This window comes from Marmota marmota, unplaced genomic scaffold (assembly GCF_001458135.2).
Source record: "Marmota marmota marmota unplaced genomic scaffold, marMar, whole genome shotgun sequence".
In the NCBI taxonomy this organism is placed as follows: Eukaryota; Metazoa; Chordata; class Mammalia; order Rodentia; family Sciuridae; genus Marmota; species Marmota marmota.
In genome coordinates this window covers 3,945,462-3,962,663 of record NW_026000137.1, presented here as the reverse complement: position 1 = coordinate 3,962,663, position 17,202 = coordinate 3,945,462, and the positions used below count along the sequence as shown (strand labels likewise).

At 34.1% G+C, this 17,202-nt stretch overlaps 1 protein-coding gene across 1 annotated transcript in view; it reads left to right on the top strand.

The window, feature by feature from the left end:
- Znf804b (zinc finger protein 804B) overlaps window positions 1-16,832 on the top strand; it is a 55,144-nt gene extending 38,312 nt beyond the window's left edge. The window contains exons 3-4 of the mRNA XM_048785403.1: window positions 5,726-5,856; window positions 13,214-16,832. Coding sequence (XP_048641360.1) covers window positions 5,726-5,856; window positions 13,214-16,832 — 3,750 coding nt within the window. The remainder of the gene's footprint in view (window positions 1-5,725; window positions 5,857-13,213) is intronic.
- The last annotated feature ends 370 nt before the right edge of the window (window positions 16,833-17,202 follow it).

Below are 17,202 nucleotides of genomic sequence, written 5' to 3'. Positions count from 1 at the left end.
ACTAAATAAACATATACTACAGTATCATTTTAATTGGATCATGTTCTAGATTATTTAACATAAATGGTCATACCTTAAAGATGCATATTTTGCTTTATAGCACAACCATGAAAGTAACATAAATAGGCAAAACTGAGCAATCACTCTAAGAGGAAAAAAATGGCATACTAGAAATATTTGCTGAGCAGAATTCAGGACAAGTAGAAAATAGGAAAAGGAGTACATGCAACAAAAAAGGAAATATTTTAAAATATGAATGAATAATTACATTGAATGCAAACCATATACACTTTTGTTAAAAGAAAAGAAAATGGATAAAAACTCAACATTCAAATAAGTGACTTTTAGAAGAAATACATTTTTAAAGACACAATTGGTTTAAAGTAAAAAACTAAAAAAAATGATATATCATGCTGACACTAAACAATAGAAACTACATAGCACCATACAAATATCAGGTCATATAGACTCACCCCACAAAAAATAATATCAGTTATACATGAGGATATTTAATATTTATACAATGTTAATTATTTAAGAAAACATAACAATCCTTAATTCCTGAATATGTATCTAATAACAAAACTCTGAAAAAACATGTAGTAAAATTTGACAGAAACAAAGAGAACTATGTTCAAAACACAATCATAAGTGCAAAATTTAATATCTTCCTCTCAGTAATGATAAAACAATTAGGCAAACAATTATGTAAAGCAATAGAAGATTTAAACAAAACAGATAGCCAATATGACATAATTGATATTTATACATATTGAGTGAAAAAAATGTAGAATAAGTATTTTTGTTATCAACTGTACATAATATACTTTTTAAGGTATATCATATATGCTGAATCATCATAGAACACCTATCAATAACTATCTAAGAAATGTAAGCATTCACAACATGTTGTCTTTCCATAATGGTATTAAGCTAGAAATCAGTAACAATAACATGTATAGGAAATTAAGGCAGCCACCTTGAATTTGGACTTCCCAGAGTCCATAATTGTTAGAAATAAATATTGGGTAAACCATAGCCTATGGTATCCTGTTATAGTCATTACTGAATTGACCAAAACAGTACTGGAATGACACAACAAAGGTACAAGAAAAGATAATACAGACTAATATCACTAATGAACATATAGGTAAAGTACTTAACAAATATTAGCAAATAAATTCATAAATATTTGTAAATAATAATAAATTATGACTAAACAGCATTAATCTTGTCAATGAAAAGTTTAACACAGTAAAATCATTAGAAGTTATATATGACACAAATAGGTAAAGGGAAAAGAATGATATGATCTTTTAATAGATGCAGAAATGTACTTAAATATGCAAAATCCTTGTATCAAAATTATACTGATCAATTTTCTTTACTTTCCTGTCTTCTACTTTTCTAATTAATGGATAACAAATACAAGATGCAATTCTAGTATGAACTATCCCTTGTCTTGTAATTATGCAGACTGTAAAATGATAAAACATATCTACTTTCCACCACCCGCTTTGTGCAATAACATTTTCTTTCCCACTATTGTTTAGAAAGAAGTTTAAATTGTGAAGTACCAATTTTTTTAAAAAGTATCTATGCCATGAGCTGTTCTCAGTAAAAGTAGACCTACTGCATACCCTTAATGTTTTTATTTCTAAATTGTTTATTTCTCTTTAAACAAGATTATCAACAATCATAGTAAGAGTCATCACTTACATTTTACCAATTTTTGCTTTGCACATTTTAATGCTCTGTTATTAGAAGCATAAAAAATTTATCAATGTTATGTTATCTTGATTAATTTGCCTCATTATCATGATAAAATAATCATCCTTATTTCTGGTAATCTATCTTTACTCTAAAATCTATTCTGTTGTATGGTAATATAGGCCCTCTAGCTTTTTATTTGACCCATATTAGCATGCTTTATATTTCAATATTCTTTTATTTTTAACTCTTTGTGTCTTTGTTTTTCAAGTTTGTATTTGTAGTTAGGGTTAACCTTGCTTTTTTTGCAAAAAATACTTATCTTTTAAATCACTACATAGAAGCATTAAAATTATACATATTAATGGGATCCCGATGTATTTAGATATGTCCATACATTGTGTTATGTTCAAATCAGGTTAAAGGCAGCCATCTCCTCATGTATTTATCATATTTCTTTACTGCAAAAACTTTCAAAATCTTTTCTTCCACTTTTTATAATCTACAGTATGCTCATGTTATCTATGCTCTCCACACTGTGCTACAGCACACCACAGCTTCTTGCTCTATCAAGCTCTGCCTTAATATTCCTTGATCAACATTATTCTACCACACCTGCCCTCCTCCCTGGCAATCACCATTCTACCTTCAACACCTGAGACCAACTATTCAGATTTCAAGCGTAAATGAAATCATGGCCTAGTGGTTTTTCTGTGCCTGGATTATTTCAGTTAACATAATAATCTCCAGTTCTATCCATGTGGCACATGAACCAGATGTCATGTTTTTGTGGCTGAACAGTGTTCCAGTATGTTTAGATCTTGCCTTTTTATGTCTCCCTTTGGGTTTGGTTGTATGGGCCCTTTATATTTAATTTGGTTATTGATATGTTTATATTTATGTTACTATCTATTTATTTTATAATTGTCCTATCTGTTCTAGCTTCCTTTTTAGTTTTTCTTCCTTCTTTTGGATGGCATGAATTTTAATGGTTTCCTTTCATCTCATTTGTTGTCCTATTGCCTAAAATACCTTGTTTTGCCATTTAAATGGTTGCTGTGGGGTTTATAGTATATGTCCATGATTTGTCACAATCACCTTCAATTATTATCACATGTCTTCATTTAGAGCAGAAGACTATTTCAACAGTGCACTGTCATTCCTCCCCTCCCAGGCTTGGTTTTATCGTTGTCATTTATTTTATTTATAAATTTATTGGAAAACTCAAAATACATAGTTCATGTTTTCGTTTAAACAATATAAATATATTGAAAAAATAACAAATACATCTGATGTTGTTTTCTCTGTAGTTGTCATTTCTTCTGCTGTTCATCCTTTAGTGTCTACATACATTTGTTTTATTTTCTTCTTGCCTGATGACATCCATTAATATTTTCTATTGTGCGTATCTAAGGTGATGAAGTCTTTCAACTTTTTCATGTTTGAAAATACCTTTATTTATTTTACCTTTTTTTAAAGATGATTTCACTTGGTATAGAATTTTATTTTGATAGTTTTTTCCCTTATCAATGTAAAGATATTTCTCCACTGTATTCTCACTTCTTCTTCTTCTTCTTTTTAATTGCTATAAATTCCATAGAGTGCTTTTGTGATTCTGCTAAGTTACTTGGAATCAGTTGGTTTTTTTCCCCTATTTTTTATGGTTCCTTAGGTTACCTCAAAATAGTGCTAATAATAGCTAATTATTCTCTACTGAAGCAAATTTTCCTGATTTCTGTACTGAACATTCTGTGAGGTTGTCCAGTTTTGTTGGTGAGAACCAGCATGATTTTTGGCCTTATATGGATGCCAGAACTTCTTCCTTTAATTTTTTTAGGTGGCTATTTTTCTGACCTGGAGTAGTTTCTTCACCCACATGCAATGATCACTATGCTGAAAACTCAAGGCAGAATGTGAGCGTTTTCTATATGCAAACCTGAGCAGTGACAAGTGCAAATCTGAACAGATATCTTTAGATCCAGTCTCTCTTCCAGTTTCTGTGTTCCTTCAACATTTTAACTTGGACTGTTCCTTCAACACAACAAATCTACTAACTATTCCTGGATGCGTCTGAAGTATGTTGTGTGCACCCCTATTAAGAAACAATGGAGTGTTACTCAGTCATAAAAAGAAATGACTTTATGACTTTTGCTGGTAAATGGATGGATCTGGAGACTCTCAGGCTAAGTGAAAGAAGCCAGTCCCAAAGAACAAAGGTCAACCATTCTCTCAGATATGTGGATGCTAAAACACAAGAGGAAAGGGAGAATAGAAGGTCAGTTAGAAGTTCAGTGGATTAGATAAAGGGGAGTAAAAGGAAGGGAGAAGGGATAGGAATAGGAAAGAGTGAAATGAGCCAGACATAATTTTCCTATGTTCATGAATACACCATAGTGAATCTCCACATTATATACAGTCACAAGAATGGGTTCCTAATTATAATAATATATACCCCATGTGTGCTTAATATGTCAAAATATACTTATCTGTCATGTATAACTAAAAAGAACAAATTAAAAAAAGAAACAACACTGTCTTGTAAAAAGTATCTCTTTGTTTGTCTCCCTGGAAGGGAAAAATATTTGATTTGCACATTGCTGTTCCCCAGAGGAGTAATAGTAGAAATTAACATGTTACAAACAGCATTTGTTGCTGGGTAAATGAAACCAAATACATAGTCATTTCCATAGCTAAAATATAGAAGTAGTCCTGAAATCTGAAAGCTAATGAACAAAATGGGTGTTCCCCAAAGTTTCAAACAAGATTCCAATAATTACATGAACCAATGGATCAATTTCCTCTCCTAGATTAAGCAAGTTGAATATTCTGGTAATACCAAACAAATAAATACAGAGTATTTTGTGTTTATTAATAACCAAAAGAAAAAATATATGACCCTTTCCTGTTCTTCAAAATAGCCCTCTTCTCTCTTTGACACAGCTAAACTGTATTTTATGGGTTCTTCTAAATTGTGTAGGACAATTTATGAAAGGCCTTTGCTCATAAGACAAGCCTCTACTCCAGTAAATAGGTGGAACTTGTTCCCTTTCAAGAATAAAGCTAATGGGCATTGCAGATTTTGGTCCTTGCTCTAGCTGTAGAAAAGAGTCTGCTCCAGTGGTATTGATAGCTTTGTTGTTTTTTCCATATCCAGGGAACATCCTTTAAACCTGACTTGGGAACTAAAAGCAGATTAAACAGATACAAATTTTAGACTGTTTAAAATCACATTGCATGTGTTAAGAGACATTAATCTTCAAATGTACTCCCAATTCAGGATTAAGCCTCAAATGTAAAGATGCTTATTTGATTGTAGCTATTTCTCAATTGATTCAATATCATTAAGCGTGCTTAGTGGCAGGTTCTAAAGTTGAAATCCAAACAGGTAATGGGCAGCATCCATTCTGCACATAACTCAATTGTTTTAGAGAAAAGATTAATTAAAAGAAGTGTAGGTTAATTTAAATAAAACAAGGCAAATTCTCTATCCTGAAGCTTTAAATCCTTGACCCATTTTTGCTCATTCTGGATACAATATAGAAGTCTGCATTTGATACATATCTTCACCTAAAAAGCGAATTAAAATTACATTTAGAGCTTTGAGTTAAACATTTCGTGGTAACAGAAACAACTGATGGAAAGATTTTTCCACCCATTGAATTTAATGAGTATCTTTACAGGTGAGTGGAGGAAAGCACATCCTATAATCTCCTCCTTCATATCCCTTGGTATATCTCACGTTTGTCTCATTTGTGTTTTCACAGACATACTGATGGTTGTAGTTGTGTAGCCAGGGTGATCTCAGCAAGGACTGGGGTCCAGCTAGCAGCACATTTCTTTAGTGAGTCTGACAAGCTTTGAAAAATAAGCTAGTTGACATCTACATTTATCTACTATTTTATCTTTTACCTTTTATCTCTGCACTCGGGACAAGGGTTAATAAGGAGCCTGGTGGATTGAAAATAATATATTACTTATTTATGGTATCCTTTCTGTTTTTCTTCTTTTTCTACAGAGACTGAAAGAACTAAAGCAACGGGAATTTGCTCGAAATGTGGCTTCCAAGTCATGGAAAGATGAGAAGAAACAAGAAAAAGCACTTAAACGACTTCATCAGCTGGCTGAGTTAAGGCAGCAGTCTGAATGGTGAGAATTAGAAGGATCTAAGATGCTTCAGAGTTCCCTTCTGCCTCTGGGAAAATTCCAATGAAAAATCTAGTTCACTCTAACTAAAATCTAGTTGGTTCAACAGTTATGTCTGAGGGCCAATATTTCCAATAGTTAAAGGCTTGTAAATTAATTACTTTTATGATCTGATTTTTTTCTTTCCCAATGTTAATTTAATGTACCCTTAAATGAAATGATCCCAGAATGATTCCAATATACTAGTATTTATTTTATCAAGTTGATTCAAATGAGTTAATGTTGTTCCTCAGTAATGCAGGGTTTTTTTAATAATAATTTAAAATCCATAAATAACAATGCATCTTTTTTTTGGGGGGGGGAATATATCTTCTGTACATTCCCCTGTATACACCTAAATCTAGAATAAATGACACTGTTATTGGCTGACAAACAAGATGTAATTAATGCAGTTAAATTTACCACACAGTGGCATTTAAATTGATAATTATAACAAGCATTACACTAATACATTCTTGTAGCTGAAAAATAGCCATTTTATAAAAGCTTGGAACCACTGAATACTTCAAAGTTGTTACCTGGAATTCAATTAAATTAGTAAATTGTGATTTGTGTTCATATGAATCATAATGTATAACACTAATGTAGCTAATTAATACAGTTGACAGCAGCCTAGTGAATTGTGAAATTTATAGCTCTGTGCCAGAATTTAAACCCCTGTTGTTTAAAAGGAAAACAATATACAATAATAGGAGTGAGTGGCTTAATTATAATACCGTAAAATTTTAGACTTGAAGTGTGATTCTAAGGCAATATTTATTTTTTTAGGCTCAACTATGAGTGAAAATAATATTCAACTTACATATATTCATATATTTATAACTCTTAGAGTAATTCAGTTAACTTTATGAGAAACATAATATATAATCAGATTAAAAATAAATGAGAAATTTAGTATAAAGAAAAAAAATAAAAGCACAATATGTATCCAGAAGTGAGGTTAATACAAAAATGAAGCACTAAGGTCCCAAACAATCATAGAGACAAAAAACACATTTGGTGCTGGAATTTTCTACCAGCCAATACAAGGAACTTACAACATGTTATTCATGATATTAAACATAAGGTATCAGATTGTCTTTGTGAAAATAGGACTTAGAAGAACGAGTCACATGCTTGTTGGTAGGTAATGGTAGGATACAGGAAAAAATCCTGAGCAGATGCCAATTGCTATATGATTAATTCTGAGATGCAGTAGGTCGGATCATGAAAAATGGGGCAAATCCCATCATAGAAAAACATCCTTAGCATAGATCCTCTTAGGTTAGGCCAGATTTGCCTGGATGTACTATAAATCTGAGTAACCTTAACAAACATAATTTTAGTTGTTTTGCTACTATGGAAGATGTCTCACTTGTACCTTTCTACTCACACTTGTAGTTTGCTTTGGGATATTTAAAGGCTCAAAAGAGCCCTGAGGATGATAATGGTGATGGGAATGGGATGAGAAAGTTGATGGTTGATGTTGATGATAATAATAATCATGTATTATTTGAATTTCTAACTTTGCCTGAGCTACCCATTAAGGTACTCCAAATTAAACCATTCACTCTATTAAGTTTCAGATGTCCTTCTGGAAACCTCATTTACTACAAACACAAGCTTAAACACATGTGGGTTGGTATCCTCTGTAGACTTGGCAGGCTCTGTATGTGGCAAGGTGTTCATACTCTTAGGAAAAAGATGAAATTTCTACACACAGGACTTGGAACCAGGAAAATTATTTCTTGTTTGATATTATTTATTACCTGCCCTCTAGCCAATTACTCTATCTTAAACAATTTCATGACCTCAGGGAAATCCCTTAGTAAAATTATTAAATATTTCCTTTTTGGTAACTTAATTAACAAATCAAATTAAAAATGAAAAAACCAAGAAAAATATAATTTATATTGCCCTTCTCCTAGTCTACTCTTCTTTGTCCTTTATCCTCATAATGAGGGCTTCTGAGTAGGATGATCCAGATAACAAACTTCTTGTATGATGCCTTGGGAAAGAAAGGCAAACTTAGCCAGAGTAAAAATATTTGGATCAGATTGATGGTAAATGGTGGTGGAAAACTGGTAATGGGTTGTATATAGGGCAATCAACTTCTGTTGATAGTTTCATTCAACCAGGAGCCTCAGCAAGACTAGATATTGTATAGAGAAGTAGATATTCACTCTTTGTGTCTAAATTTGTAATAGGTGTTTAAGCCTAGGAAGAGTATATCTTGATATGGAGATTCTTGCAACATTTACAAATTTTTGTACTGATGATTCTGAGACTATGAAGGTCCTTTTATAAGCGCTGAATAACATGGGACATTAGAAAATAATACCCTTAAAGAAATCATGTTGTTTTAATGTTTTATTTCCTGTTTGAAAATAATTCTTTTTGTAAAGAAGAGAACTAAATTGTACATTTATTTAATGTGCTTAGTATTAGAATTTTGAGGGAACTATTAGAATGGATATCCATTAATAAGATTTAAAGGATTACCTCTATAGTTGCTTTCTGACTAGCTATTATGAATAAAAATAATTAGGTTAAAAACACAAAGAGAAACCAAAGAAGCTTTAAAGAAGAGAATGAAATAAATAATGAGGAAATAACTTCAAAAATTAAAGCTTTACAGAGCATGGTTGCCAGATGCTAGAGAATAAGGGAAATGGGGAGGTCTTAGTTAAAGCACACAAGTTTTCAGATATAATTTCTAAGGATATAATGTGGAGACTGGTGACTATAGTTAATAATACTATATTGTTTACTTGAAATTTGCCAGAATAGTGGATCCTAAGTGTCCTAACTCCCCTACATCTATACCACTGTAATTGTACATGATAATAGATGTCAATTAATTTCATTGTGGTAATAATTTAACAATGGATACATATATCAAATCATTGTGTCATACACCTGAAATAAATACAATTTTTATTTCTCAATTATACTTCAATAAAACTGGAAAAAAAGTTAAAGCTTTAATAATATCACAATACATAAACTTGTATTAGAATAACAGAATTTAAAATTTCTACCATGAGGGTAGAAAATCAGGATTTTCCAAAATAATAGAAATAAATTTGATTTACAATAAAGAAAATTAAAATTTATAAATCAACAAATCAAAAAAAATTAAAGCATGAAAATGAGATTGTAATAGATTAACAGTGAGGATAAAACATGAAAATTTGTCAAAAATCTATAATCATACATGCAAATTGGATTCTTAAATGAAAACAAAAATTAAGGACCAGAATCTAAGAGCAAAGCATAACAAAAAAATAAAATAAAATAAAGAGGTTTAAAATTTTTAAAAGCATGTAAGAGGAAGAAGCTTGCACTTTAGAGAGATAAATAGTAAAATAAAACAGCCATCAGGAAAGAACATTTAGATTAACATATATCAAAGCAAGAAGATGCACAAAACATTGCCAGGATAATAAAAAAATATATTATTAAGCAAAGTATGTATTTACAGTATAAAATAGAAGCAGTAAAATATCTGTATCATAATGGAATCTCAGAAAGAAAAATGACAATGCACATATTGTGAGCTCATTTCTGCCCAGTAGAGTACCAATAACATCACATTGCCCTAAATTCCTGGAGGAAGTGACTTAATTCAGAAGCATAATTCTTACACCAAAGTGTGGCTGAAAAATATGGAAAAGAGTCTGTGGGACCAAGACAAAGTTCAGGACTGCAGCTATTTCTGAACCTTATGCTTCTGATACTAGTGTTGAGAATCCAATCTGATCTGAGTCCCATTTCATGGTGTGGAAGTCTGAACACCTGAGAAACACCAAGGCAAGCAGAGAAAAGAAGTTTTATTTAAAGGACAGGACAGAGACAGACTTCTCCTCAGGGGAAAGAAGGGGATCCAGAGCTGGCATCTGGGGTGTGTGTGGGGGGTGTCCTGTCCCTTTCATCCTTTCTCTCATGTCCCCTCTTTCTCTTATCTTGTTTATGTGACCAAAAGCTGGTAAAGAAGCCTTCCACAAGTGCCCCTTCCAGCCCTTTTGACAGGAAGGGAACCACCCAGGAGGTACTTCATTAACAACTCCTAGTTGAGAGGAACAGTTCCCTGGAGGCAGGTAACCCTGGCAACAGGTGAGGAAGAGGGAAAGTGTCCTGAAGGTGTTAGCATTTTATTTCTTTTCCTTTGGAACCATTCCCCATCTTCCCAATCTGACCCCATCATCTACCTACACTAGCTGCTTATCCTTTGTTCACTTCACTTCTGTCCCCAGGCTACAGGTATTTTAAAATATCAGCAACACTACAGTAAAACTCTGAGTTTTCCACTTTTCTTCATGCTGGAAAAGATATTCAGTACCCCATACAGTGTCTTAGAATGTTCCTCCAAATTCTCCATATGAGGTATGCCTAAAATCACCTTTCTAAAGATCATGAAGAGATTCAACAAAAGGAGAATATTGTAATGAGTAAGAAGATAGTTTTCATTGTGAAACAGTTGCTATAAGGAACAGAATTCAGTCATAGAAAATTTCTAAATTTAATTTTCTACAAGATTCAGGGGAACAATTTGACTCTAAAGCTATAGTCATTAATTCATGAGAAGAGACAAAGTCTAGAATCATTGAAAACTAAATGATGACTAAAATTGTTGCTTGTAAGTTAAAATTCATATGGACACAATAACAGCAGATTGTAATATTTTAAGAAACAGAGTCAGTTAAATTAAAATTAAATATGAGAAATTCTCCCTGAACGAGAGCAAAAGACTAAGGCAGAAAAATATCAAAATAAAACATAAGACCTAAAGGATATATTCAGGAAAGTCAATAATTTTACCAAAATCTCCAGTACAAGAAATAAGGACAAGAATAAAACAATATCCAGAGACACCACAGTATGAAGTTAAACTGAAAGTAATAAAGGAATAATAGTAAAAACTAACCAAAGAAATCAACATGCAGCTATTACTAAAAAACGTGAAGAATATATATCATATGTTAAGCAACTATAATAAATATATTTTATACAAATAAAAAATAAAAATTATAAAATCATACTAATGAATAGCTGATAAATTATAAAATTAATGGCTAATTAAAAATGCATTTAATATTAACATATAAAGACAATGAAGCAAAGTACATAAAATTTAGTAGATAAAAGGAATGTGACTATACATGTCTATACTGATTGACCAAATAGTCATAGGTGAAGCCAACAACAAAGAATTTTGCAGAGAAGGACTCAGCACTTCTCTAATGTAGTATCATAATAACATAAGTGTTGCATGCTATTTTAATTCTTTATATTCTAGAAACAAATAACTAGATAAAAATGTAATAAAAATCCAAAATAGATAAAAACAACCATAGGTGTTTCTGACAGGTAGCAGTTAGACATGAGCAGTAGGAATAAGAAGTCAAGAGGATAATGTGTTGCCATCCCCCACATTACATGCTTTTTTTTTTTTTGTTTTAACATTTATTTTACTTTTAGTTGTAGCTGTACACAATACCTTTATTTACACATGGTGCTGAGGATCTAACCCAGGGCCTCACATGTTCTAGGCGAGTGATCTACCCTTGAGCCACAGCCCCAGCCCACATGCTTTTTTTTAAAAAAAAGCAATTTACCTAGGGCCACTCTGGCTAAGTCAATAGGATATGTTACAATCCTTAGCAAATAACCTGGAGAGCTATTGTGAGGGCCAGCCTACCCATGAGAACACATGGAAGGGGGGTAGTTTTATGATTTTTATGCAGATCAAAGACTCCAGGACTCAGAAAAACAAGATAATTAAAAGCAGAGATAACTGACTATAGAATCTGTAGAAAAGCGAGTTCCAATTAGAACCCCTGTCAGAGCAGGCTAAGGTGATCCGCAGTTGCCTTTCAGTCTTCAGCATGTCATTATAATGGTAAAACCCTCCTTACCCCCATGGGTTTCCCATTCAGATATGTATGGTAAGATCATGTGCATTAGGGACTTTAAAAAGTGATTAAAACAAAACAAAAAATATCTGTGATGGAATCCTACTCTCAGTCAAAACATGAGCGGTGGTACTTAGGCTGGACTCTCTAGAAACTTCCTTAGGACCCCAAACAGAACTGGGAAACAAAGGTGTGCACATCACTTTCCTATCTGGGAGGATCCACTTTCTCCCATGAGATTGCCCTTTTTCCCTTCTCCTTTCCCTTTTAATAAAGTTTTCTGTATTTTCCACTAAGTCTTCTTGCATTTTGCCTGAAATTAGGCAAAAGCCCAAGAGCAAAGAGCACACCACAATCTCCAGTAACATTTCCAAGCACGTGAAAAAAGATAAAGGAAAAGAAACTCACATCAAAGTAAACAATGAGTTAAATGATGTGATTCACAACTCCCCCTACCCCCATAAAGCCTTTCTTGTAGCTGAATGTTTATAAGTAGAACATTAAAGGGATAAATCATTTTAATCTAACATATTGGCATTTCTGTTTTTCTCTTCGAATTACTAATGAAGTTCAGTAGAACGCATAATCTTTTAAAACCTTTATAAGATAAATCATATACATGCGCAGATGATAAAAAATGTATTGGTCAGTTAGAAGCAAAACAAATATTTCAAAATCATTGTTAATATCGAGACAACTTGTAAATACCCATTACTTTCTTATGTCTTTATTTTGATCAGTAAAAGAAGTGATAAGTCATAAAGAAAGAACTAACTACCTTGTTTTGAAATTAAATAAGCACAAGGCAATTTTAGAACTATAACAAAAGGCCAGAACTTATATATAAAGCAAATATAAGAAAATTTTTTTAAGTTGTAGATGAACACAATACCTTTCTTTAAATTTATTTTTATGTGGTGTTGAGGATTGAATCGAGTGCCTCACACATGCTAGGCAAGCGCTCTACCACTGAGCTACAACCCCAGCCCAAGAACTATTTTTATACTTTCAAAGTTGTCTCAATTCTATTTAATTTCTTAATGTGAATACATTGATTGGAAAATTCTTATGAAATATGTTAAATCTGTGTTCCAAAGAGTCAGTCAATTCTAGAAGATGTATAGTATGTTGGAAACACAACACTTTATTTTCTTTTGCAGTGCTAGTATAAATATTCACTTGCTATTGCCTTTTACTAATTTTAAAATACTACACTTAAATAAATCAATTTAGAAATAGCCCCTATAGAACTCTTATACTGACTTGTACAAGCATGATAAATGGTTAGATGTAGTTAGCTCATAAGTGGTGGAATCATTCATCATAGAAACACCATGAAATGTTCACATATGGCTACAATTCCAAATCTAATGTCTTAATCATTTAAATATTTATTGTATTTACAGTGTTTCTGGAAGTGGACCAGCATTCAAAGCCCCCAGGATGGCCATAGAAAAGCAACTCCAGCAGGGAATTTTCCCAGTTAAGAATGGGAGAAAAGTATCATGCATGAAGAGTACACTTCTCCTAAAGGGAAAGAATCTCCCCAGAAGTACCTCTGATAAACAGCGGTTTCCCATACCAAGTCGACACCAATTACAACCGGACAGACGTTGTTTGTTTGGAAATCGGATACCACAGACATCTTCAGATCTCAGCAATACAAATCACAGAACAGGAGTATCATTTTCTTTTTCAAAAAAAGTGCATCTAAAATTAGAATCTTCCGCATCAGTTTTCAGTGAGAACACAGAAGAAAGCCATGATAGTAACAAGTCACCCACCTCTAAACCAAAACAAACAGTGGAGAAATGCAAGTGCTGTAGGCTTGCAAAAGAGGATACACACCCCTCTGAAGAAAAAGAAGCACACATCTCACCAAGCCATCTGGAGAGTGTTTTACACAATACCTTCTCCGTGAGCTCTAAAATTTTGCAAGAGAAAAATGACTCCATTGATGAGACAATAGAAAATTCAATTGGCATTCAGGCTTCTTTCTCTAAATCTAACTTCAGTCTTTCAGACGTAGATTTTCCTCCTTCCAGTAAAGAGAAAGGAACTAGAAATACATTGAAGAATACTTCTGGAAACTGCATTAATTACCCCTGCCAAGCACATGCTTCCTCCAACCCACCAAACATGTACAAGCACAGTGATGCCAAGGTATTCAAATGTCTGGATAAGTTTTCATCACCAGAGTCAAGTGAACAAAAGAGTACACTGTGTTTGAATCCCAATTCCAGTATGCAGAACCGAGACAAATCTTCAGAAGAAACAGAAAGAGTTAGCAAAGATATGCAAAGACTTTTGAAAGAGGGGTATCCCCATGATATGACATCCAAACCACTGCCTTTTCTCCGTGTGCAAAGCAAAGATGGCCACACCACTCTCCAGTGGCCTGTGGAACTTCTGCTCTTTACAAAAACAGAGCCCTGTATCTCTTACGGTTGCAACCCATTATATTTTGATTTTAAACTCTCTCGGAACACGAAAGATGGCCATAATCCAGAGGATTTAAAAACAAAACTGGGCAAGGAGTCCTTGGAAATGAAGACAAAAATAGAGAGCCATGTCTCAGGTTTAATCAAAGACCAACAAAAATTGATCCTAGAAGAGAATCAGTCTCTGAAACCAAAGATGATGAGAGCTAATCCAGATTGGGAAAATTTCCGGAGAAAATATAATTTGGGCTTTGATGATTCTGAGCCAAATAACAGTGATCATAATCTTAGTGCAAGTAATTTGAAATTGAAAAGTCCTGAAGTGCCTGCTTACCTTGATACACCTCTAAAGGACTGTGTAGGAAACAACAACAACAATAATAACAGTGATAATGAACTCGAGGAATCTTCAAGGACCCATTGGCAAAGCTGTGGAAGAGTAGTTCTTAATGATGCAAATGAGGGTCTATCCTGTCTGCCTCACATCTCTAGGACCAAAAAGCATAAACTGATTCACTGTGATCCTCATTCAGAATTTGAAGATGAAAACCAATTCACCTGGAATTCTAGTCCTTATATAGTAGGGGGTCACAGTGACTATGGGAAGGATGTCAGTGTAATTTTGAATAGCAACAGTATCAATACAGCCAGCAGTGCTTCTGGATGTGGAAACCAAAGTTATAAGAGATGTCCTCCAAAGTCATCTCTGAGTGGACATTCTAGCCCTTTGGACACATCCCTTAGCAGCATGCCCAGTTTGAGAAGCATTTGTTCAAGTCATGGGCCCAATGGTAACAGCAGTAGTAATTTGCTCTACTTTTGTAAAAGAGAAGACAGCTCAGTTGAAAGGCACAAACAGAAACACAAAAGGCACAATTGCCTCTACTGGTCTGGTGAAATAACAAAGAGCAACTGCCTACAGTCAGAAACACAGAGAGACAGGAACTGTAAATTGTGGGAGTCATTTAAGAATAAAAAATACTCCAAGCATAGACACTGTCACTGCCGAGAAAGGTATAAATGGGGTAAAAGTCAACAATTTTCAGGGCCAAAATCCACGAGAATCATTCATTGTGAGTCTGGCTCACAGGTTTCCTATGCTGAAGACAGTGAAAACCCAACTAATTGCCAGGGATTTCAGCACAATAGACTTGGATCTTACTCAAGAGAGAGAATTTGTTGCTTAAATAAAAACAAGAGGAGTCAAGAGTCTTTGGACAGCCCTCACATTTGTGATCTGGGAAAAGTGAAACGTGGCCAGTGTGACTCGGGGACTGTCAGCTGCCTTCTAAGAAACTGTTCCAGTGGCCCTTCAGAAACCACAGAGTTGAACATTAGAGAAGGAGAAAGGAGCCCCCTGACAGCCAAAAGCCTTTTAGAAAGAGTACAGACCAAGAGGTTTCAGGAACAATCAACAAACTTTGAAGTTTCTTCAAACAGCTATAAAAATGAATCACAGGCTCATTCAGAAATCCAGTGCACAATTCAACTCGTGTCACCCGGCAGTAACAGACCGATATTGCCTTTGTCTGAAAAAAGACAATACACAAGAAAAAGAAGAAATGAAGAAGGCAATGCAGTACAAAGGACTAGCGAGAAAGACAAAGTCAAAGGTTCACAGACAAATGATTTTACTGTTTTCGCAGACACTGATTGTGATAACCATCTAACTCCAGGTATAATTCATGTGGTAGCAGATTCTCAGTCACAAAACAGAAAGAAGAACCCCACAACAAAAGAACAATCACACTCTTTAATTAGTGAAGTCCAACCTTTTATTCCAAACTGTGACCCAGTACCAAATGATTTCCCTGGTGCTTTTCTGTCTAGTAGATATACTGGTATAACTGATTCAATGGAGACCAAAGAGGACCAAATAAATCTAGACGTACAGGATGTAAGCATGCATATGAATCATGTAGAGGGGAACATAAACACTTACTATGACAGAACTATGCAGAAACATGACAGATTGGAAGATGAATTAGAAGTGTGTCATAAATCTCTCTCTCCCCCTTTAATTCAACAGCCCATTACATTTTCTCCTGATGAAATAGATAAATATAAGCTTCTACAGCTGCAAGCCCAGCAGCATATGCAGAAACAGCTCCTGTCAAAGCATCTTCGAGTTTTGCCTGCTCCTGGGCCCAATGCCTTCTCTCCGGCCTCGGCTGTACAGACGGTTCCAGTCCACCAGCACGCTTCCATCACCACCATCCACCACACGTTCCTGCAGCATTTCGCTGTTTCTGCGTCCATAAGTTCCCACAGCGGTCACCTCCCTATAGCTCATCTGCATCCTCTTTCACAGCCACACTTTACTCCTATCTCATTCTCAACTCTGGCTCCAACCATTATCCCCCCACACCCCACTTTCTTAGCAGGTCACCCCCTGCATTTAGTCACAGCTGCCCCCTTTCACCCATCTCACATAGCACTTCAGCCCCTGCCCCCTGCAGCATTTATCCCCACGTTGTTTGGCCCCCACTTAAATCCAGCCACAACTTCAATCATCCACTTGAATCCTTTGATCCAACCAGTGTTCCAAGGTCAAGATCTTTGCCATCATTCTTGCTCCAGCTAGATGCAACAGTTAAATGAAGGGAAAGAGGCCTTAAATATGTCAGCACACTTGAACTAATAGGGATTAATGCTTCTTTTGTGGAGAAATAAAATGAATTGTCACTACCTAGAAAATGATATATTTAAAGTGTTCTGATTATTATAAGATTTAAAAAATGGTGCCAATTCAAAATGTGACATATATACATGTATATATATATATATATATATATATATATATATATACATATACATACACACACATATATATATATATATATACACACACACACACATATGTATATATAAAGAGACTGAATTATCAATATTAAAACAGGAGCATTTTAAGAATTTCTTTTAATTGAAAAAAATAATAGGGCAAATTTAAAATA